The 22,688-nt window shown below is 41.2% G+C and overlaps 1 protein-coding gene across 2 annotated transcripts in view; it reads right to left on the minus strand.

The window, feature by feature from the left end:
- Positions 1-8,774: 8,774 nt before the first annotated feature.
- Positions 8,775-22,688, minus strand: part of ZNF527 (zinc finger protein 527) — a 59,751-nt gene continuing 45,837 nt past the window's right edge. For both annotated transcript variants that reach the window (XM_066348363.1, XM_066348364.1), the window contains one exon: positions 8,775-13,365. In XM_066348363.1, coding sequence (XP_066204460.1) covers positions 11,807-13,365 — 1,559 coding nt within the window. In that variant the 3' untranslated portion in view covers positions 8,775-11,806. The remainder of the gene's footprint in view (positions 13,366-22,688) is intronic.

A 22,688-nucleotide genomic window follows, 5' to 3' on the forward strand; every position in this document is an offset into this window, starting at 1 on the left:
TTGATTGATTGACTGATTGCCTGGTACACTGCCTAGAACTTTCAGTACACTGTTCAATAGAGTGGAAAGATAAGACATCCTTGTCTTTTTCCTGATCTTGAAGGGATAGTGTAGAGGTTTTCACCATTAAGTCTGATGTTAGCTGTTAGTTTAAATGTCTTTATTCAGGAAATTTCCTTTTTATTCCTAGTTTTCTTTCTTTCTTTCTTTCTTTCTTTTTTTTTTTTTTTTTTTTTGGTGTGTGTGTGTGTGTGTGTGTGTGTGTGTGTATTTTTCCGAAGCTGGAAACGGGGAGAGACAGTCAGACAGACTCCCACATGCGCCCGACCGGGATCCACCTGGCACGCCCACCAGGGGCAACGCTCTGCCCACCAGGGGGCGATGCTCTGCCCCTCCGGGGCCTCACTCTGTCGCGATCAGAGCCACTCTAGTGCCTGGGGCAGAGGCCAAGGAGCCATCCCCAGCGCCCGGGCCATCTTTGCTCCAATGGAGCCTCGCTGCTGGAGGGGAAGAGAGAGACAGAGAGAAAGGAGAGGGGGAGGGGTGGAGAAGCAGATGGGCGCTTCTCCTGTGTGCCCTGGCTGGGAATCGAACCCGGGACCCCTGCACACCAGGCCGACGCTCTACCACTGAGCCAAACGGCCAGGGCCATATTCTTAGTTTTCTGAGAGCTTTTATTAGAAATGAATGTAGGGACCCTGGCTGATTGGCTTGGTGGTTAGAATCTCGGCCTGGCATGCAGACATCCGGGTTCTATCCCTGGTCAGGGCACACATGAGAAGCAACCAACAGCTTCTCTCCCCCTTTCTTGCCCCCTTCTATCTTCTCCTCCAACATTCAGTGGCTTGACTGGATCAAGTGTCGGCCCCAGGTGATGAGGACAGCTCAGTTGGTTCGAGCATCAGCCCCAGACGGAGGTTGCTGGGTGAATCCCAGTTGGGGTGCATAGAGCAGTCTGTCTATCCCACTTCCTCTCGCTTAAAAAAAAAAAAAGAAATAAGGGAGGGGGAGAAATGAATGCTGGATTTTGCCTGTGTCTATTGAGATCATATGATTTTCTTTTCTTTTTCTTTTTTTGGTTTGCTAATATGATAAATTACATTAATTAATTTTCCAGAGTCAAACGACCATTCCTATAATAAACTTGATTTAATCGTGATGCATCATCTATTTGATTAGAATTTTTTGCATTTGTATTCATTATGGATATTGGTCTGCACTTTTTTTGTAATGCTTTTGTTTTTGTATGAGGGTAATGCTGGCTTTGTACAATAAGTTGGAAACTATTCCATCGTTTTCTGGAAGACTTTGCGTAGAATTGGCAATATTTCTTCTTTGAGTATTTGGTAGAAGTTTCCAATAAATCCATATGGGCCTGGAGCTTCCTCTATGGGAAGGTTTTAACTACAAATTTAATTTCTTTCATAAATGCAGAGCTACTTCTTTTTTTTTTAAATTTATTTATTTATTTTTAGAGAGGAGAGAGAGAGAGACAGAGAGGGAGAGAGAGGAGAGAGAGACAGAGAGAGAGAAAAGGGGGGAGGAGCTGGAAGCATCAACTCCCATATGTGCCTTGACCAGGCAAGCCCAGGGTTTTGAACCGGCAACCTCAGCATTTCCAGGTCGACGCTTTATCCACTGCGCCACCACAGGTCAGGCCCAGAGCTACTTCTGTTATCTATTTCTTCTTAAGCTTTAGTAGTTTGTACCTTTCAAGGAATTTGTCCATTAAGTCATTGTGGTTGAATTTATTGGCACAATGATGTTCATAATATATTCCTATCACGCTTTTAAAATCAGTAGAATCTGTAGTGCTGCCATCTTTCTCATTTCTTGTTTTTTAATAAACTCTCAAAGAGGTCAGTGACTTCAAAGTAACTATGTTATATGTTCTAGGCAGTGATGATAGCCTCAGATCATTGTGTCATATAAAATTTCCACAGGGTAGGTATTATCACACCCCTTTAGCTGATGTCCAGAGAGGGACAGGGGCTTGTCCATGGCCCCATAGTCACTCCACAGAAGATCAAGGACTAGAATCCAGGTCTTTGGCTCTGAGTCCGGTCTGCACTGAGTTCTGCTGCTGCACACCAGGAAGGAGGTGGTCCTAAGCAGGATGGAAGACCTATAGGAGTCAGGGTGTGAACGTGTTTCACCGAAGTGGCTGCCTAGCCTCCTAGCTGGTCTCCCTGCCTCCATCCTCTCCAGCTCTGACTGTCCATATTCTTCCCTGGAGCCCTGGGAGGTTTATAACATGGATCTGGTTCTGTCCTTCTCCTGAGGTTCCCCATTTTTCTCAGAATACCGAACACGCTCCCTAACACAACAGCTGGGATTATTCCTGATCTTACCTCTGCCTCACTCCCCAGCCCCCTTTCTGCTTGCCCTGTGGGATTCGATTTCCCGGGGATTACTATTTCTTCAGAGAGAAGGCGTTAGGTTGCAAGTAAGAGAAAAGTGACTAACAATGGTTTCAACCAGGGTCTTTGGTAGAGATATGGGTTTTATGGCTTAAGGGTGTCTTCAAGGGTCCACATTCTTTTTATCATTCCATTCAGATTGTTGACGCTGTGGCCTCTAATGTTTCTAGATGGTGACTGCAAGTCTCTGTCTTACACTGCGATGCACATGGCAGAAAGTTCATAGGAGAGCATAGGAAGCTTACTTTGATCCTGTTTCTTATCAGGGGTAAAAAAGTCTTAGAAGGGGCCCTGGCTGGTTTGCTCAGTGGTAAACTGTCATCCCAGCATGTAGAAGTCCCAGGTTCAATTCCCTGATCAGGGCACATAGGCAAAGCAACCATCTGCTTCTCTACCCCTCCTTCTCCCCTTCTTTCTATCTCTCTCCCCAATCCTGCAGCCATGGTTCAAGTGGTCCAAGCAAGTTGAGTCTGGGCACTGAGGATGGCCTTGCCTCAGGTGCTGAAATAACTCGGTTGCCAAGCAACAGAGCAGCTGCCCCAGATGGGAGAGCATTGCCCTGTAAGAGGCTTGTCAGGTGAATCCCAGTCCAGGCATATGCGAGAGTCTATATCTCTGCCTCCCTGCCAACCCCACCTCTCACTTAATAAAAACAAAAAAAAGTTCTCAGAAGCCTGAGCAGGCAGTGGCACAGTGAATAGCATATCAGCCTGGGGTGCTGAGGATCCAGGCTCAAATAACCGAGGTCGCGGCCCTGGCCGGTTGGCTCAGTGGTAGAGCGTCGGCCTGGCGTGCGGAGGTCCCGGGTTTGATTCCCGGCCAGGGCACACAGGAGAAGCGCCCATCTGCTTCTCCACCCCTCCCCCTCTCCTTCCTCTCTGTCTCTCTCTTCCCCTCCCGCAGCTAGGCTCCATTGGAGCAAAGATGGCCCGGGCGCTGGGGATGGCTCCTTGGCCTCTGCCCCAGGCGCTAGAGTGGCTCTGGTCACAACAGAGTGACACCCCGGAGGGGCAGAGCATCGCCCCCTGGTGGGCAGAGCGTCGCCCCCTGGTGGGCGTGCCAGGTGGATCCCAGTCGGGCACATGTGGGAGTCTGTCTGACTGTCTCTCCCCATTTCTAGCTTCAGAAAAATACAAAAAATAAATAAATAAATAACCGAGGTCGCCAGCTTGAGCACGGGCTCACCAGCTTGAACGCAGCAGGGTTACCGGCTTTAGCATGGGATTGTAGACATGATCCCCTGGTCATTAGTTTGAACCCAAAGGTTGCTGGCTTAAACCTAAGGTCACTGGCTTGATCTAAGGGTCATTGGCTCAGCTGGAGCCTCCCAATCAAGGTATATATGAGAAAGCAATGAACAACTAAAGCGCCACAATGACTAGTTAATGCTTCTCATCTCTCTCCCTTCCTGTCTGCCCCCCCCACTCTCTTTCACTAAAAAAAAAAAAAATCTCAGAAGCCCAGATCCTGTCCATCTCTTTGACGTTACCGCCGACCCATTCCTGGCAGAGCCCCAACTGCCTGATGGTGATCGCTTGGACTGGCCAGTTTGTCCCATTAGCCTAATTGGGTTCTTTAGAGAGAGAGGATATGAGTGCTGCCCAGGTAGCCTGTAAGGTCTGCCCCGTGACGTCAGTTCTGTTATGCCCATCCTCGAGGGATCTCTAATGGGCACATGCTCTTCTGCCACCTTCTCCACCTAGCCAGCCCCTGTGACCTGGCTCGGGGGCACTTTCTCAGAAAGCCTCCTCTGGCTTGGAATGCTTTCCCAGCTCCGTCTGCTCTGCGGGATCCCGGCCTTTATTATTTCACATGGACAGTGCAGTGTAGTAACCCTCTGTGGGCAGGGTGGGGTTTTCTGTGCTTCTCTAGTAGTGCCCGCCGTGGAGCATGCACTCGGGAAGCAAGAGCTTAGAGGAGTGGGTAGAACTGGCCAGTGTCCTCAACCTGTTGAGCTAAAGGGTCACAGGCAAGGGGCGCCCATGCCATGGTGGCAAGAGGTGCAGAGGTGGGGGAGCGGGGTGCCCCAGGCCTTGCTAGGTCTTCTCGATGCATCAGCCCTCAGCCCCTCCCCTGCAGAGGCTCCTGTCGGTGCAGCTCATCTCACACGGGGCATCTGGCGCTCCTGGCAGCCTCGCGAAGTTAACAGGTTCGCTCGAAAGTAGTTTTTTATTGCTTCCTAAAATGTGTGACATGAGCACATGGTTGGGAATTCCAGCAATACGAAGGAGTGTGGTGAACGTAACTCTCCCTCATGCCCCCTGTCCGATTGCCCTGCCCTCCCCCCAAGGCTCCCTGTGTGTACTGAGATTTTCTGGGTGGGTTCTTTCACTCATGGTATATAGTATATTTTAACTAAACTTTTAGATGAACAGGTAAAAAACACTGGATAGGAAAAAGATCTCACATGATGGAGAAGTATATGGAAATATGCTCCAACTCACCAGTAATCAACAACAATAATAAAGTAAACTAAGACATCCAAGAAAGGTAATAGCAAGTGTTTGCAAGGACACAGAAGGAGGTGTTGCTGGCATCTTAGAAAATAATCTGGTTGTGCTTAGTAAAGTTGTGCAAAAAAGCCCTTTGCACAATATACAGGATAAATAATCTAGTTCGGGTCCACACGGGACACACACTAAGATGTTGTTTGTGGCAGCCAGGAGTTGTATCCATCACTATAAGAGTAAGTAGGTAAAAGTAGTAAATACATTCTATGAATTACTGCAAAAATGTTAAAAGTGATAGATAGTATTAGAGTCCTGTGGACAGAGGAATATGACTGATCTAAAAAATGGTTCTAAGTAGGAAAAAAATGACACTTTTATAGCATACCATTAAGGTAAATTTCAAACACACAACATATCGCTAATTTGATACACACACACACACACACACACACACACACACACACACACACATTTAAGGATTCATAAGAAATATACCTGTGCATGCCTTTGAGGGATAATACGAACAGGGAATGCTGGGGGGAAGAACCAAGGAGTGTTGGACTATAATTTTGATAATGAACTATGAATTGAGGTCCAAAAATATAAATAGAAAATCTGAATAGCCAAGAGCCATCCATATCCTTCCTGGCCTCTATCCTATTACAAGGCAGAGTTCTACCAAACTCCAAATCCAAACCGAGAGAGCTCTGGGAGACTCGGATAAGAGAGAAGGGCTGAGCATTGCTATTTGGAGCTCCAGATCTTGGGAGGCAGGACAGAGGGCAGAACTGGTCATTCAGTCTCTCATGAACAGCTTGTTCTCAGGTATGCAATTCAACTTCCTGCTTGATTTCATCATTAACAACTGCCATGTTAACTGTTTACATAAACATTACATTATCGCAAGTAATCCTCCCAAAAACTTAAAAGATTGAAATTATTTCATTTTTACAGATAAGTAAATTGAGCCTGAAAGAAGTATAATCACCTTTTCCAGTTTTCCAGTTAAAAAAGCTGACATCTACAGGAAGGTCTAATTCCAATGCCTATACTTATGCCAATAGTAGAAAGAACAAATAACTTCCACTACTCTTTTTGGAAGAAAATGTCAGGAATTACCGTGCAAATACATCTCAGGCAGCTGACCAAAAAGGTGACTCATTCCCCCGTCACTGAAATACCCTCATGTCATGGCTTCAAGAAATCTGCTCTTCTCCACTATATAATCTATTGTCTCTTTGTCTTGAGCAGTGGTTCTCAACCTTTCTAATGCCATGACCCCGCAATACAGTTCTTCATGTTGCAGTGACCCAAAACCAAAAAATAATTTTTGTGGCTACTTCATAACTGTAATTTTGCTACAGTTATGATTCAGAATGTAAATACCTGATATGCATTATGTATTTTCCAATGGCTTTAGGAGACCCCGGCAGGGTTGCGATCCACAAGTTGAGAACTGCTGGTCTTGAGGTTTGTGAATAAAGTTGAAAACCTTAGTAGGGTACAGCAAACTAATATGCTAACTAGGAAATACAAATAAATGTGAAATCATGTTCTAACATGGAAATATCTTTTTCTAGCTGTCTCTAAGAGTCCCAAACATAATGGCAACAACTTTGCCCAAAAGTCATGTGTGGTCCAAAATCCAAAGATAGTAACTACTAAAAGGGTACATGACTCAGTGGAATATTTAATTGTATATCACACAACGTTTTGCATTGTTTGCTTAGACATCTGTCTGAAATACTTTTAAAAAGAAAGAAAACCTTCTGTAGGAAAATGAGAACTGAAATTGTAAAGCATCTGAAGAAGCATTTTGACTCATTGACATCAACTGAGATAATTTTAAATTAATTTCCAAATGGTCATTTTTAAACCTCAATGATTGAAATAGTTTCACAAATCCTGGAACCTCTTTATAAAAGGTAATTAATATATATATTTCTTGTTTAAGCCAGCTTTGCTGTGAAGTTGGATCACTCTTTTTCTTTTTTTTTTTTTTTTTTACAGGGAGAGAGAGAGAGTCAGAGAGAGGGATAGATAGGGACAGACAGACAGGAACGGAGAGAGATGAGAAGCATCAATCATCAGTTTTTCGTTGCAACACCTTAGTTGTTCATTGATTGCTTTCTCATATGTGCCTTGACTGCGGGCCTTCAGCAGACCGAGTAACCCATTGCTCAAGCCAGCAACCTTGGGTCCAAGCTGGTGAGCTTTTTGCTCAAGCCAGATGAGCGCGCACTCAAGCTGGCGACCTTGGGGTCTCGAACCTGGGTCTTCTGCATCCCAGTCCGATGCTCTATCCACTGCACCACTGCCTGGTCAGGCACTCTTTTCTTCTTGGGTAATAGTAATGATAGAAAATATAGTATATAAGGAAAATGCAATTTTATTTTAGTATCTTTGTTTGGCTCCCAACTCTAGCTGGTAACATCTTTTACTGAGAAAAATTAAATTATCTCTTAAAATGAAAACTTCTGTTTCTAGTTTCATATCCTTTTTCTCCCTTCTTAAATTCCTTGGAAGGTAGCCAGCTAGCTTCATGACTTTGGGCAGGAAAGATTGCGGACGGGTCTAGAACATTCTATTATTGCCAGAAAGAATGCTTGCAAAGATGTCAGGGCAGTGCTGAAGGGAGCAAGGGATTAACATAAAATGGCCCCAGGGGCTAAGTTCTGATGATTTGAATATCAAAAATATATACATTATAATTAACTGAGATGTGTTCAGATTGTAAAAGCCCATGAATTCATAAGACAAAAGAAAAGTGTTAAAAATGCAATATGCAAATTCATAGGCATGATAAACTATAAGAATTCAGTAAGTCCAAAGTTTAAACACACACACACACACACACACACACACACGGATTTCCTATCCATTAAGTATATATATAAGCAGACTGAACTGGGGTTGGGTTGCATTTTTCAGGGATTTGGCATGGTGTTGGGGCCAACTCGGACTTGGTGAACATGTTAAGGACACTACTCTTTTATGGATTCTTGCTGTATTGGCTAAGAGTTTGCTTAAAGGCTTTAATCACTGTAAAAAAAATAGAAGACTAGATAAAGAATATGTGGCACATATACACCATGGTATACTATTCAGCCATAAGAAATGATGACATCGGATCACTTACAACAAAATGGTGGGATCTTGATAACATTATACGGAGTGAAATAAGTAAATCAGAAAAAACAAGAACTGCAGGATTCCATACATTGGTGGGACATAAAAACAAAACTAAGAGGCCCTGGCCAGTTGGCTCAGCGGTAGAGCGTCGGCCTAGCGTGCGGAGGACCCAGGTTCGATTCCCGGCCAGGGCACACAGGAGAAGCGCCCATTTGCTTCTCCACCCCTCCGCCGCGCTTTCCTCTCTCTCTCTTCCCCTCCCGCAGCCAAGGCTCCATTGGAGCAAAGATGGCCCGGGCGCTGGGGATGGCTCTGTGGCCTCTGCCTCAGGCGCTAGAGTGGCTCTGGTCGCAACATGGCGATGCCCCAGGATGGGCAGAGCATCGCCCCCTGGTGGGCAGAGCATCGCCCCTGGTGGGCGTGCCGGGTGGATCCCGGTCGGGCGCATGCGGGAGTCTGTCTGACTGTCTCTCCCTGTTTCCAGCTTCAGAAAAATGAAAAAAAAAGAAAAAATAAATAAATAAATAAAAGACTAAGAGACATGGACAAGAGTATGGTGGTTACAGGGGGCGGGGGGAGGGAAGGAGGGAGAGGGGGAGGGGGAGGGGCACAAAGAAAACTAGATAGAAGGTGACGGAGGACAATCTCTCTTTGGGTGATGGGTATGCAACAGAATTGAATGACAAGATAACCTGGACATGTCTTCTTTGAATATATGTACCCTGATTTGTTGATGTCACCCCATTAAAATAAAAATTTATTTATTAAAAAAAGTATATATATAAGGCAGAGAAATATGCATATGTGAGTAGTGTTAAAGAGATAAATCCAGGTCTTTAATCAAAAGTCAAATACAAAAGAGGCCTTCTGTGGCCACCCAATCTAAAAATATCAATCTGCTCCCCACTTCTTCTTTCATCTTTTTCCTTAGAGTTTACTCTTTTACGTAGTATATATTTTATCTATCTACCTACCTATGTATCTACCTACCTATCTTTAGTGCCTGTCTGCCTCATTAGAAATCAGTCCTATAAAGGCAGGGGGTTTTGTCTGTTAATTCATCATTTTTATCTCCAATGCCTGGCTTAGAACAAAGCCTGGTATATAGTAAGCATTTAATACAAAAATTTTAAATAAAATACAAATGCACACATATAAATAGAAACCTTCCTCTTAATAAAGAGTAAATATAAAAACTCTTAAATATGACAAGCAAAAATTACTTAAACTGTAAAAAGGCAGAAAGATATGTTCAACATAATAACCAAATCAAAAAGGAATCTAATGGTTCATTACCATTGATCACACTAAACAAAGTAGAAAGGATTTCACCAATATGTGCTAAATTAACTGAACTGGTGTTAATATCTAAGATATTAATGAAGCATGAGTTTTTTAATAAAGTTAAAAGACCAAGTCAAGGCCTTGGCCAGCTGGCTCAGCAGTAGAGCATCAGCCTGGCATATGAAAGTCCTAAGTTTGATTCCCAGTCAGGGCACACAGGAGAAGCAACCATCTACTTTTTCACTCCTCTCCTCTCTCCCTTCCCTCTCTCTCTTTCTTTTCTCCTCCCACAGCCATGGCTCAAATGGTTCAAGCAAGTTGGCCCCGGGCACTGAGTATAGTTCTGTGGCCTCACCTCAGGAGCTAAAATAGCTCAGTTGCTGAGCAACGGAGCAGCAGCCCTAGATGGGCAGAGCATCCCCAGATAGGAGGCTTGCCAGGTGGATCCTGGGGCACATGTGGCAATCTGTCTCTCTGTCTTCTCACCTCCCAATTAATAATAATAAAAAGACGAAGTCAATATATTACTAGACAATAGCAAATAAAACAAAATTTAGTAGTACCTCACTGTGAGTAGAAACACTAGATTATAAACTATAAAAACCTTGCTAATGGGTGTAAAGATTTTATCAACAATACAAATGAAGTTTAACTATAAGAACAATCAGCGGTTTGGGTACCATGGAGGAAGAAATCAGGTGCCATATTTAGATCAAGAATCAGTTAGTGAATAACTCAGACTCTTGAACTGTCTGAGTCATTATTCTTTTTCCTTTAGGCCTGGTAAGCTGACTGTAACCTTGGAAAGCTTTCTGAAATAAGTTAGTACTCAACCTGCAGAAAATATTAAAACAAGTATTCCTATACTTCCAGGAAATAAAAGGAGGAATAAAGAAATGTTGGCATAAATTTAGCTTATAATATTAATATATTTTTGATTTGATGCAATATGTCTGACAGTATTTTATTACCATTACATTTGTTTCTGTTCAAAGCTTGAAGTATTCAATAATGCTAAATCTGAAGTTTAAAGTTGCTGAAAGAGAATTTGTCTTAATACTTAAGTAATTTTCAGATTTTTGTTAGATATAAATACAGTATATCTATTAAAGAAATTATAAAAGTAGTAGCCATTGTTTCGTTCTATGCACATATTTAAATCCTTCACTCTTTCCTAACTCATTTGTTCTTATAGATGATCTCCAGACAATGCCCAAGATTCTAACCAGTTCTAACTGTTCAAGGTGCTACGTTTCCATATCATCAAGATTTACCTCCCTACATTCACCCATAAAATAGGAATATTACTGCCTCACATCCTCATGTTCATTACTCTGATTTATTCTTTTTTTTTTTTTTTTTTTTTTTTTAGGTGAGAGGAGGGGAGATAGTGAGGCAGACTCCCACATGAGCCCTGACCAGGATCCAACCAGAACCTCCACCTGGGGTCAATACACGAGTACTAAGCTATTTTTAGCACCTGAGGCTGATGTGCTCCAATGGAGCTATCCTCATTGCCTGAGGCCATGCTGGAACAATCGAGCCACTGGCCGCAGGAGGGGAAGTGGAGAGAAGGATGGGAGGGGGAGAGAAGCAGATGGTCGCTTCTCCTGTGTGCCCTGACCAGGAATCAAACCTGGGATGCTCTAGCCACTAAGCCACCAGCTAGGGCTCTGATTTATTCTTTGATAAATATTTTCAGTTCCAACTTATTTTTATCATTATTTGAAAATGGATTACTCTGTCTGCCAGCAATGTCTTTATTGGATATATCAAGTTCTAAAGAAATTATTCATAACTTCATTCAACTTTCATATATCACAAGGTTTCTCCTGAAGATAAATAATTATGCCATATAAAAGATCAAGGCTTTCTTATATTTGTAGCAAACATACAGTATATGAGTCAGAGACAAAAATCCAACTTAAATTAACTAAAGCAAAAAAAAAATTTATTGGCTTACTAAAGTGAAGGATGGGAGAGCCTTCAGGCATGACTGGATCCAAGAGATCAAACAATGTCACCAGATGTCTCTCAGACATTTTCCTCTGTATTGGATTTATCTTGTGAAAGCTTTTCTCATGTAATGGGAAAACAAAACCTGCTGGTGAGTTGCCAAACTTACTAAATCCTTGAAACTTCCAATTCCAGAAAAAAAAGTATTCTCTTACTACCATAATAATACACCCTTAAGGCTCCATTGGTCCAGAAAGGGCCATTTTCCAATCCCTTATTAATCACTAGGTTGAGGGAAATAACTGGTCAGCCTTATAACCAATTCACTGATTAATGGTTTTACCAGAATCACATGAATTAAGGTGTGGTACATCTCAAAGAGGGCACAGAACAGATCACAAAGTAACAGTTATCCACTACTCACACTATTTCAAATAAGGGATGCTCATAACTGAAGGTTTTTCCGTATGTACTACCTTCATAGACTTACTAAGCAAAGAATTCATTGATAATTATTTAATAAGGACTGAGTGATGACTAAATGTTTTCTTATATTTGTTATAATCAGAGAGTTTCTCTATTATGAATTTTCTGATGTCGTCTAAGGGCTGAGGCACAGCTAAAATTATTCCCACATTCATTACAGTTATAGGGTTTTTCTCCAACATGAATTCGCTGGTGTAGCCGAAGGGACAATATCTGATGGAAAGCCTTCCCACATTCACTACATTCATAGGGTTTCTCCCCAGTATGAATTCTCTGATGTTGATTCAGGTATGAGCCACAACTGAAGGCCTTTCCACATTTGTTACATTCATAGGGTTTCTCTCCTGCATGACTTCTCTTATGATGAATTAGAATTAAAGCATCACTGAAGGCTTTCCCACATTTACTGCATTCAAAAGGTCTTTCTCCAGTATGAATTCTATGATGTCGATTAAGTTGTGAATCAGTCCGAAAAAACTTCCCACATTTCATGCACTCATAAGGCTTTTCTCCAGTATGAATTCTCTGATGTTGATTAAGGTGTGAGCGATAGCCAAACGTCTTCCCACATTCATTACATTTAAAGGGTTTCTCTCCTGTATGAATTCTTTGATGCAAAGTAAGGGCTATGCGTCTGCTGAAGGCTTTTCCACATTGATTACATTCATAGGGTTTCTCTCCAGTGTGAATTCTCTGATGCTGATTAAGGTGTGCACTCTGTCTGAAGGCTTTGTTACATTCTTTACATTCATATGGTTTTTCTCCCGTGTGAATTCTCTGATGTTCAACAAGGAAGGCATAGCGGCTAAAGGCCTTCCCACATTCATTGCATGCAAAGGGTTTTTCTCCAGTGTGGATTCTCTGATGTTGAGCAAGGTGTGCACTTTGTCTAAAGGCTTTGTTACATTCCTTACATTCATATGGTTTCTCTCCTATATGAGTTCTCTGATGTTCACTAAGAAAGAAGTCATGGCTAAAGGCTTTTCCATAGTTACTGCATGCATATGGTTTCTCTCCACTGTGAATTCTCTGAGGTTGAGTAAAGAATGAGTAACAGCTAAAGGCATCACCACATTCATTGGCTAATTTTCCAAAATGAGTTGCTTGATGCTGAGTAAGTAGTGAGTGGAAACTTAAGAGATTTGAAAAATCATTACTTTCATAAGGTTTCTCCCCAGGAGGAATTACTGTGTCATTAATAAGATATGTACTCTGGTTGACTTCTTCACATTCATTAACTATCAAAGATCCCTTCTCAGCATGTCTTTTATGTTCAGTTAGGACTGAATTTAGAGGAAACATTTTATCATAAATATCAAATTTATATTCTTGCTGTACTGTGGGAACTCTCTGTTGTGTTAGAAGTACTGACTTCAAGAGAACGCTTCTCTCAGAATTATGTTCATTTTCTCTTTTCACAGCATAGATTTCCTTAAGATTTGTCACTTGCCTGAAAAGCCTCTCCTGATTTTCGTGATGGTGCTCCAATTTACCCTCATATTTCCAAGCTTCTCTGAAACTGGAGCACTCCAAGTCATAATCTGTAAGTCTTCCCATTACTATGCTCTGGGATATTTCCTCTTCATCAATGTACCATTTTGGAGATAATCCCTTGATTTCATACCAAGACTCCCAGTCTGAAAAACATCAAGAAAGCAAATGTATCCTTTTTTCCTTTGCAAGGAGGGAGAAAACCAATAGAAGAAATTAAAGAATTTAATTGGAGGAATGAGGAGAGACAGTACATAGTTCTGACATCTCTCAAATTATGTTATGCCATGTATTAGATATTGGAGATATGTAATTTCCAACTGCTTATGGTCTATAAATGGATGGAAACTACATAGTAAGTAGGCTTACATATAATGTTAGATGAGGAAAGGTCTTACTAGACTGTTAACGTAGTTTAAAATCCAGGAGATTCTAGTGAGAGGAAAGATAGACAAGACCTATAGGAAATTTTGTTTTTTGGGTTTTTGGGGTTTTTTTTAGAGAGGCAGGGAAAGAGAGAGACAGGAACATCAAGCTGCTCCTGTATACACCCTGACCAGGGAATTGAACCTGCAACCTTTGCACTCCAGAATGACACTCCAACCAACCAAGCTATCTGGCTAGGGCTTAATTTTTATTGCTTTTTAGAGACAGAGAGAAGAAGGGGGAAAGTGGGGAGGCGGAAGAGAAACTCATCTGTTGTTCCACTCAGTCATACCCTGACTAGGCATCAACCCCCCAACCTTGTCATTTGGGAATGATGTTCTTAACCAAATGAGCAAACCGGCCAGGGCCGAAATCTTTTTTCTTTTTTTTTAATTAAAGTATAGGTGACATACAATATCATGTCAGTTTCAGGTGTACAACATAGTGATCTGACATTTCTATTCCTTGTGATCACAAGATTAAGTGCAGGCACCATCTGTCACAAGACAATGTTATTTCAATAATATTGACTATTTTCCCTATGCTGTACATTACATTCCTGTAACTTTTATATTCTTTAAAAAAACTGAAGACTTGTACCATATGGGGAAATATTAAAAAAGAGGGAATTTGCTACTAATGCCCAGAATATGTTCCAGTGAATAACCTGACTAATGACACAGCTTACAAATTGGATCTCCTTCTATAAAAGACTGTATAGAATTATGCTCAACCAGTATGTCAACCAGTAACCACATATAGCAATTTAAGTTAAAATATTTATGCTTGACTGGTGATGGCACAGGGATAGAGCAATGACCTGGGATGCTGGGGTCCCGGGTTCAAAACCCTGGGAAGGCAGGCATCAGCATGGGCACATCTGGCTTGAGTGTGGGATCATCAACATGATCCCATGGTCACTGGCTTGAAACCCAAGGTCGCTGTCTTGTCAAGGGGCAAATGGCTCAGCTTGGGCTCCCTGGTCAAGGCACATATGAGAAGCAATCAACGAACAACTAATGTGCTGCAACTACGAGTTGATGCTTCTCATCTCTCTCCCTTCCTGTCTCTCTTTCAAAAATTAAAATAATAAAATAAATAAATAGGCCCTGGCCGATTGGCTCAGTGGTAGAGCGTCGGCCTGGCATGCGGGGGGACCCGGGTTCGATTCCCGGCCAGGGCACACAGGAGAAGCGCCCATTTGCTTCTCCACCCCCTCCCCTCCTTCCTCTCTGTCTCTCTCTTCCCCTCCCGCAGCCAAGGCTCCAATGGAGCAAAGATGGCCCGGGCGCTGGGGATGGCTCCTTGGCCTCTGCCCCAGGCGCTAGAGTGGCTCTGGTGGCGGCAGAGCGACCCCCCCCCCCGGAGGGGCAGAGCATCGCCCCCTGGTGGGCAGAGCGTCGCCCCTAGTGGGCGTGCCAGGTGGATCCCAGTCGGGCGCATGCGGGAGTCTGTCTGACTGTCTCTCCCCGTTTCCAGCTTCAGAAAAAAAAAAAATAATAATAATAATAATAAATAAATGACAGATGACGTCAGAGTAATGGCGGGGTAGGAAGCGATTCCGATAAATCTCCCCCAAAACTCAACAAGATCTTCAACCAGAAACAGAAAAACCTATACTTGGAGCCTCCAGATGCTTCGCAATACACCCAAAGGTATGGTCGAGTGAAAAATTGGCTAAATATATAACCAAACCCCGAAGGAAATAGGGAGTAAGAAATGCTCCGCCTTCCTCACTAACCTAAACAGGGCGGCATTCTCTGGTAACTGTGAATATAGAAACTGAGGCGGGCAAAGGGGGTGAATAGATTCAGGCCACGGCACAAACGGCTGAACCAGGCTGTGGCACGGAGATCCAAGCCGAGGAAAAACTGATCCTGTGGCAACCCGGGCAATACAAGCTAAAACTCGCGCCAAACCCAAACAAAGAAAGACAAGCGGGGCGGCCATTTTACCCGGTCTCCTGGTTGGTGCGCAGTTAGTGGGCGAGAGATTTCTTCCTAGGCCCCGAGAGTGGGTGCCCGTGTTTCCCCACGGAGAGGCAGGGTCAGAGGCCTTTCTGTGGGCCGAGGGCAGAGTCTCTGGGCAGCCCCAGCGCCCTGGGAGAGCCACGCACGGGAGGGAGTGAGAACTAATTCCAACGGTGGAAATTTTCTGTGCTGCTGGGGTTTTCACTCAGAGGGAAACGCGGCCGGCCTCATATCCGGGTTTGCGCGCGCAGATAGTGAATGAGAGATTCCTCCGAGTGCCTCGGCAGTGCGCGCCCGTGTTATCGCACAGAGGGGCAGAGTCAGGGGCCTTTGTGTGGGCCAAAGCGGAATCTCGGGCTGCCCCAGCGCCTTGCAAAAGCCGCACACGGGGACGGAGCGAGACTCAATTCCAACGCTGCAACTTTTCCCTGCGGTTGGGGGTTTCACTCAGAGCGTGAGACTGCTGGCCGGATATCCTGGTCTGCGTGCACAGCCAGTGAGTGAGAGTTTCCTCCAAGCGCCCCGGAAGTGGGCGCCTGCCTGTGTTACCGGACAGAGTGGCAGACAGAACCAGAGGTCTTTGAGTGGGCGGAAAGCCCGCCTGATTATGCTAGCAGCTCTGACTGACTGAGCCTTACCCAGAGCCCTGTGCTGAGTGGAAATAGAGTGGGGAGTTGCCAGCTCTTTGAGCCTCTTACTATCCAGGCAGAGGCAGCAGCAACCCCATAGCTGGATTATCAGGCTACTAATTGAGGAAGGAAAGACTAGGAGAAAGGCTCCAGGAACACGGACTCTCTCACTGTCGGAGCCTATAAATGCTAATAGCCTCGACTGCCAACGAGACTAAAGCACAATACATGACATTGCCATAGAGACTTATCAACTGCAAACCTCTACCTGAGCGTGCCAAAGGGGCAGAACCCGGGGTACAGAGTCACCGACCAGGAAGAGGGAGAGAAAAGAAAAAGCAAGAAGATAACCTCTCAAAATCAAGAATAATCTGCAGACTTTATAACCTATCCCATTTTATTATATTTGTTCGTTTGTTTCTCTTATCTTCATTCTTGATACTTTTTTTTCCTCCTCCAATTTGGCCGATTAACTCTCTGCCGGTCTTACTCTTTCCTCTCATTGAACTACACTACCCATAAGTGTTACATCTCCCATTATCTTTTCTCTTCTCTTCCTTTCTCTCTATGAGGGTTGCACTCCAAAACCCTTAACTCTCTCTCTCTCTCTCCTTTCTTATTTCTTCTATTAGTCGTTCCCTCTTTTTTTCTCTCTCTCTTTTTCTTTTCTCCCTCTATATTAGTTTCTTCCTTTCTCCTTTACATCTCCTCTCATTCAAACCTCAATAACAAACAAATTATCTTATCTGGGACTCAAACTTATGTTTGTGGCATTTTGGGGGGGTTTTACTTCACCTTTTTAACTCACTAGCAGTGCTCCCATCCCTGGCTCTCCATTTTATCTAGTTCTTGTTCCACTAAATACAATAGTAATTTTTTAATTTGTCTCCCCATTTTTCCATTTTCCTCTTATTCCTCTCATCATAACTCTTAGACAACCAACACCTAAAAGCAAATCATTTTATTCTTGACCCAAATTTTTTCCTTATTTGCTTTTTGTGGGTCCATGTGCTCTTTTTTTTTCTTTTTCTCATTTTTCTTTTTTTTTTTTTTTTTTGCCCCTTTATTACTTTTCCCCAATTCAGGCCCTCCATCACAGGCATTGTTTGTTATAATTCACAGTTCACCACAATATTTTCTCAAGAAAGAGGGGAGAGGAGAGGAGAGGAAAAAAGGAGAGGGGAATAATTTCCTTTTTTAAAAAATTTTTATTTTATTTTATTTTTCTTTATTTCATTATTAATTTTTTTTAAAAAAAAAACTATTTTCGATTTTTTATTTTTTTTATTATTTTTTTTAATTTTTTATTCTTTATTAAATCTCATTAATACTATCAACAAAACCACCCTCAGATGCCATTAAGGAAGAGAAAATCGAATATCATGGATACAAAAGAAAGAGAGGTAACACAGCTAGATGAGGAAAAATCTATGGAGAAAAAATTTAATATATTGGAAACCTTGGAGCTAAATGACAGAGAATTCAAGATAGAAATCCTAAAAATCCTCCGAGATATACAAGAAAACACAGAAAGACAATTTAGGGAGCTCAGAAAACAACTCAATGAACACAAAGAATATATGTCCAAGGAAATTGAAACTATAAAAACCAATCAAACAGAGATGAAAAACTCAATTCACGAGCTGAAAAACGAAGTAACAAGCTTAGCTAATAGAACAGGTCAGATAGAAGAGAGGATTAGTGAAATAGAAGACAAGCAACTTGAGGCACAGCAGAGAGAAGAAGAAAGAGACTCAAAAATTAAAAAAAATGAGATAGCCCTACAAGAATTATCTGACTCCATCAAAAAGAATAACATAAGAATAATAGGTATAACAGAGGGAGAAGAGAGAGAAAATGGAATGAAGAACATACTCAAACAAATAATAGATGAGAACTTCCCAAGCCTGTGGAAAGAACTAAAGCCTCAAGTTCAAGAAGCAAACAGAACTCCGAGTTTTCTTAACCCCAACAAACCTACTCCAAGGCATATCATAATGAAATTGACACAAACCAACAGCAAAGAAAAAATTCTCAAGGCAGCCAGGGAAATGAAGAATACAACATATAAAGGAAGGCCCATTAGATTATCATCAGATTTCTCAGCAGAAACTCTACAAGCTAGAAGAGAGTGGACCCCAATATTTAAAGTCCTGAAAGAGAGGAACTTTCAGCCACGAATACTATACCCATCAAAGCTATCCTTCAAATATGAAGGAGAAATAAAAACATTCACAGATACAGAAAAGATGAGGGAATTTATCATCAGAAAACCCCCACTCCAGGAATTACTAAAGGGGGTTCTCCAATCAGATACAAAGAACAAAAAAAAAACAGAGCCACAAGTAAAAGCTCCAAGAAGAACACAATAAAACCAAATTTAAACTGTGACAACAACAAAAAGAAAGAGGGGGAGAAGATGGAGATTAACAGTAGCAAAGGACGATGGAGTGCAAAAGTACTCACAAAATAGTTCGCTACAATGAACAGGGTAGGGACCCTTTTCATTACTCAAAGGTAACCACCATTGAAAAAACCACCACAGAAGCACATGAGATAAAAAAGATAGCAACAGAGGAAAGATGTATGGAATATAACCAAATAAAAACAAAAGATAGAAAAACGAAAGAGAAGGATCAAACAAGACACAAAACTAACAGAAAGCAAGATATAAAATGGCAATAGGGAACTCACAAGTATCAATAATTACACTAAATGTAAACGGATTAAACTCACCAATAAAAAGGCACAGAGTAGCAGAATGGATTAAAAAAGAAAATCCAACTGTATGCTGCCTACAGGAAACTCATCTAAGTAACAAGGATAAAAACAAATTCAAAGTGAAAGGCTGGAAAACAATACTCCAAGTAAATAACATCCAAAAAAAAGCAGGTGTAGCAATACTCATATCGGATAATGCTGACTACAAGACAGGAAAAGTACTCAGAGACAAAAATGGCCATTTCATAATGGCTAAGGGGACACTGAATCAAGAAGACATAACAATTCTTAATATATATGCACCAAACCAAGGAGCACCAAAATATATAAGACAGCTACTTATTGATCTTAAAACAAAAACTGACAAAAATACAATCATACTTGGAGACCTCAATACACCGCTGACGGCTCTAGATCGGTCATCCAAACAGAGAATCAACAAAGACATAGTGGCCTTAAACAAAACACTAGAGCACCTGGATATGATAGACATCTACAGGACATTTCATCCCAAAGTGACTGAGTATACATTTTTCTCCAGTGTACATGGATCATTCTCAAGAATTGACCATATGTTGGGCCACAAAAACAACATCAGCAAATTCAGAAAAATCGAAGTTGTACCAAGCATATTTTCTGATCATAAAGCCTTGAAACTAGAATTCAACTGCAAAAAAGAGGGAAAAAATCCCACAAAAATGTGGAAACTAAACAACATACTTTTAAAAAATGAATGGGTCAAAGAAGAAATAAGTGCAGAGATCAAAAGATATATACAGACTAATGAAAATGACAATACGACATATCAGAATCTATGGGATGCAGCAAAAGCAGTAATAAGAGGGAAGTTCATATCACTTCAGGCATATATGAACAAACAAGAGAGAGCCCAAGTGAACAACTTAACTTCCCACCTTAAGGAACTAGAAAAAGAAGAACAAAGACAACCTAAAACCAGCCGAAGAAAGGAGATAATAAAAATCAGAGCAGAAATAAATGAATTAGAGAACAGAAAAACTATAGAAAAAATTAATAGAACAAGGAGCTGGTTCTTTGAAAAGATCAACAAAATTGACAAACCCTTGGCAAGACTTACCAAGGAAAAAAGAGAAAGAACTCATATAAACAAAATCCAAAATGAAAGAGGAGAAATCACCACGGACACCGTAGATATACAAAGAATTATTGTAGAATACTATGAAAAACTTTATGCCACTAAATTCAACAACCTAGAAGAAATGGATAAATTCCTAGAACAATACAACCTTCCTAGACTGAGTCAAGAAGAAGCAGAAAGCCTAAACAGACTTATCAGTAAAGAAGAAATAGAAAAAACCATTAAAAACCTCCCCAAAAATAAAAGTCCAGGCCCTGACGGCTATACAAGCGAATTTTACCAAACATTCAAAGAAGACTTGGTTCCTATTCTACTCAAAGTCTTCCAAAAAATTGAAGAAGAAGCAATACTTCCAAACACATTTTATGAGGCCAATATAACCCTCATACCAAAACCAGGCAAGGATGGCACAAATAAAGAAAACTACAGACCAATATCTCTAATGAATACAGATGCTAAAATACTAAACAAAATACTAGCAAATCGAATACAACAACATATTAAAAAAATAATACATCATGATCAAGTGGGATTCATCCCAGAATCTCAAGGATGGTTCAACATACGTAAAACGGTTAACGTAATACACCATATCAACAAAACAAAGAACAAAAACCACATGATCTTATCAATAGACGCAGAAAAGGCTTTCGATAAAATACAACACAATTTTATGTTTAAGACTCTCAACAAAATGGGTATAGAAGGAAAATATCTCAACATGATAAAGGCCATATATGATAAACCATCAGCTAACATCATATTAAATGGCACTAAACTGAAGGCTTTCCCCCTTAAATCAGGAACAAGACAGGGTTGTCCACTCTCTCCACTCTTATTTAATGTGATACTAGAAGTTCTAGCCAGAGCAATCAGACAAGACAAAGAAATAAAAGGCATCCATATCGGAAAAGAAGAAGTAAAGGTATCACTTTTTGCAGATGATATGATCCTATACATCGAAAACCCCAAAGAATCCACAAAAAGACTACTAGAAACAATAAGCCAATACAGTAAGGTCGCAGGATACAAAATTAACATACAGAAGTCAATAGCCTTTCTATATGCCAACAATGAAACAACTGAGAAGGAACTCAAAAGAATAATCCCCTTCACGATTGCAATAAAAAAAATAAAATACTTAGGAATAAACATAACAAAGAATGTAAAGGACTTATATAATGAAAACTATAAACCATTGTTAAGTGAAATCGAAAAAGATATAATGAGATGGAAGAATATACCTTGTTCTTGGCTAGGAAGAATAAATATAATCTAGATGGCTATATTACCCAAAGCAATATACAAATTTAATGCAATTCCCATCAAACTTCCAATGACGTTTTTTAAAGAAATAGAGCAAAAAATCATCAGATTTATATGGAACTATAAAAAACCCCGAATAGCAAAAGCAATCCTAAAGAAAAAGAATGAAGCTGGGGGCATTACAATACCTGACTTCAAACTATATTATAGGGCCACGACAATCAAAACAGCATGGTATTGGCAGAAAAATAGACAATCAGACCAATGGAACAGAATAGAAAGTCCAGAAATAAAACCACATATATATAGTCAAATAATTTTTGATAAAGGGGCCAACAACACACAATGGAGAAAAGAAAGCCTCTTCAATAAATGGTGCTGGGAAAACTGGAAAGCCACATGCAAAAGAATGAAACTGGACTACAGTCTCTCCCCCTGTACAAAAATTAACTCAAAATGGATCAAAGATCTAAAAATAAGACCTGAAACAATTAAGTACATAGAAGAAGACATAGGTACTCAACTCATGGACCTGGGTTTTAAAGAGCATTTTATGAATTTGACTCCACAGGCAAGAGAAGTGAAGGCAAATATTAATGAATGGGACTACATCAGACTAAGAAGTTTTTGCTCAGCAAGAGAAACTGATAACAAAATAAACAGAAAGCCAACTAAATGGGAAATGATATTTTCAAACAACAGCTCAGATAAGGGCCTAATATCCAAAATATACAAAGAACTCATAAAACTCAACAACAAACAAACAAACAATCCAATAAAAAAATGGGAAGAGGATATGAATAGACACTTCTCCCAGGAAGAAATACAAATGGCCAACAGATATATGAAAAGATGCTCATCTTCTTTAGCTATTAGAGAAATGCAAATCAAAACGGCAATGAGATACCACCTCACACCTGTTCGATTAGCTGTTATTAGCAAGACAGGTAATAGCAAATGTTGGAGAGGCTGTGGAGAAAAAGGAACCCTCATACACTGTTGGTGGGAATGTAAAGTAGTACAACCATTAGGAAGAAAGTATGGTGGTTCCTCAAAAAACTGAAAATAGAACTACCTTATGACCCAGCAATCCCTCTACTGGGTATATATCCCAAAAACTCAGAAACATTGATACGTAAAGACACATGCAGCCCCATGTTTATTGCAGCATTGTTCACAGTGGCCAGGACATGGAAACAACCAAAAAGCCCATCAATAGATGACTGGATAAAGAAGATGTGGCACATATACATTATGGAATACTACTCAGCCATAAGAAATGATGACATCGGAACATTTACAGCAAAATGGTGGGATCTTGATAACATGATACGAAGCGA

This window comes from Saccopteryx leptura, chromosome 9, assembly GCF_036850995.1.
Source record: "Saccopteryx leptura isolate mSacLep1 chromosome 9, mSacLep1_pri_phased_curated, whole genome shotgun sequence".
NCBI lineage: Eukaryota > Metazoa > Chordata > Mammalia > Chiroptera > Emballonuridae > Saccopteryx > Saccopteryx leptura.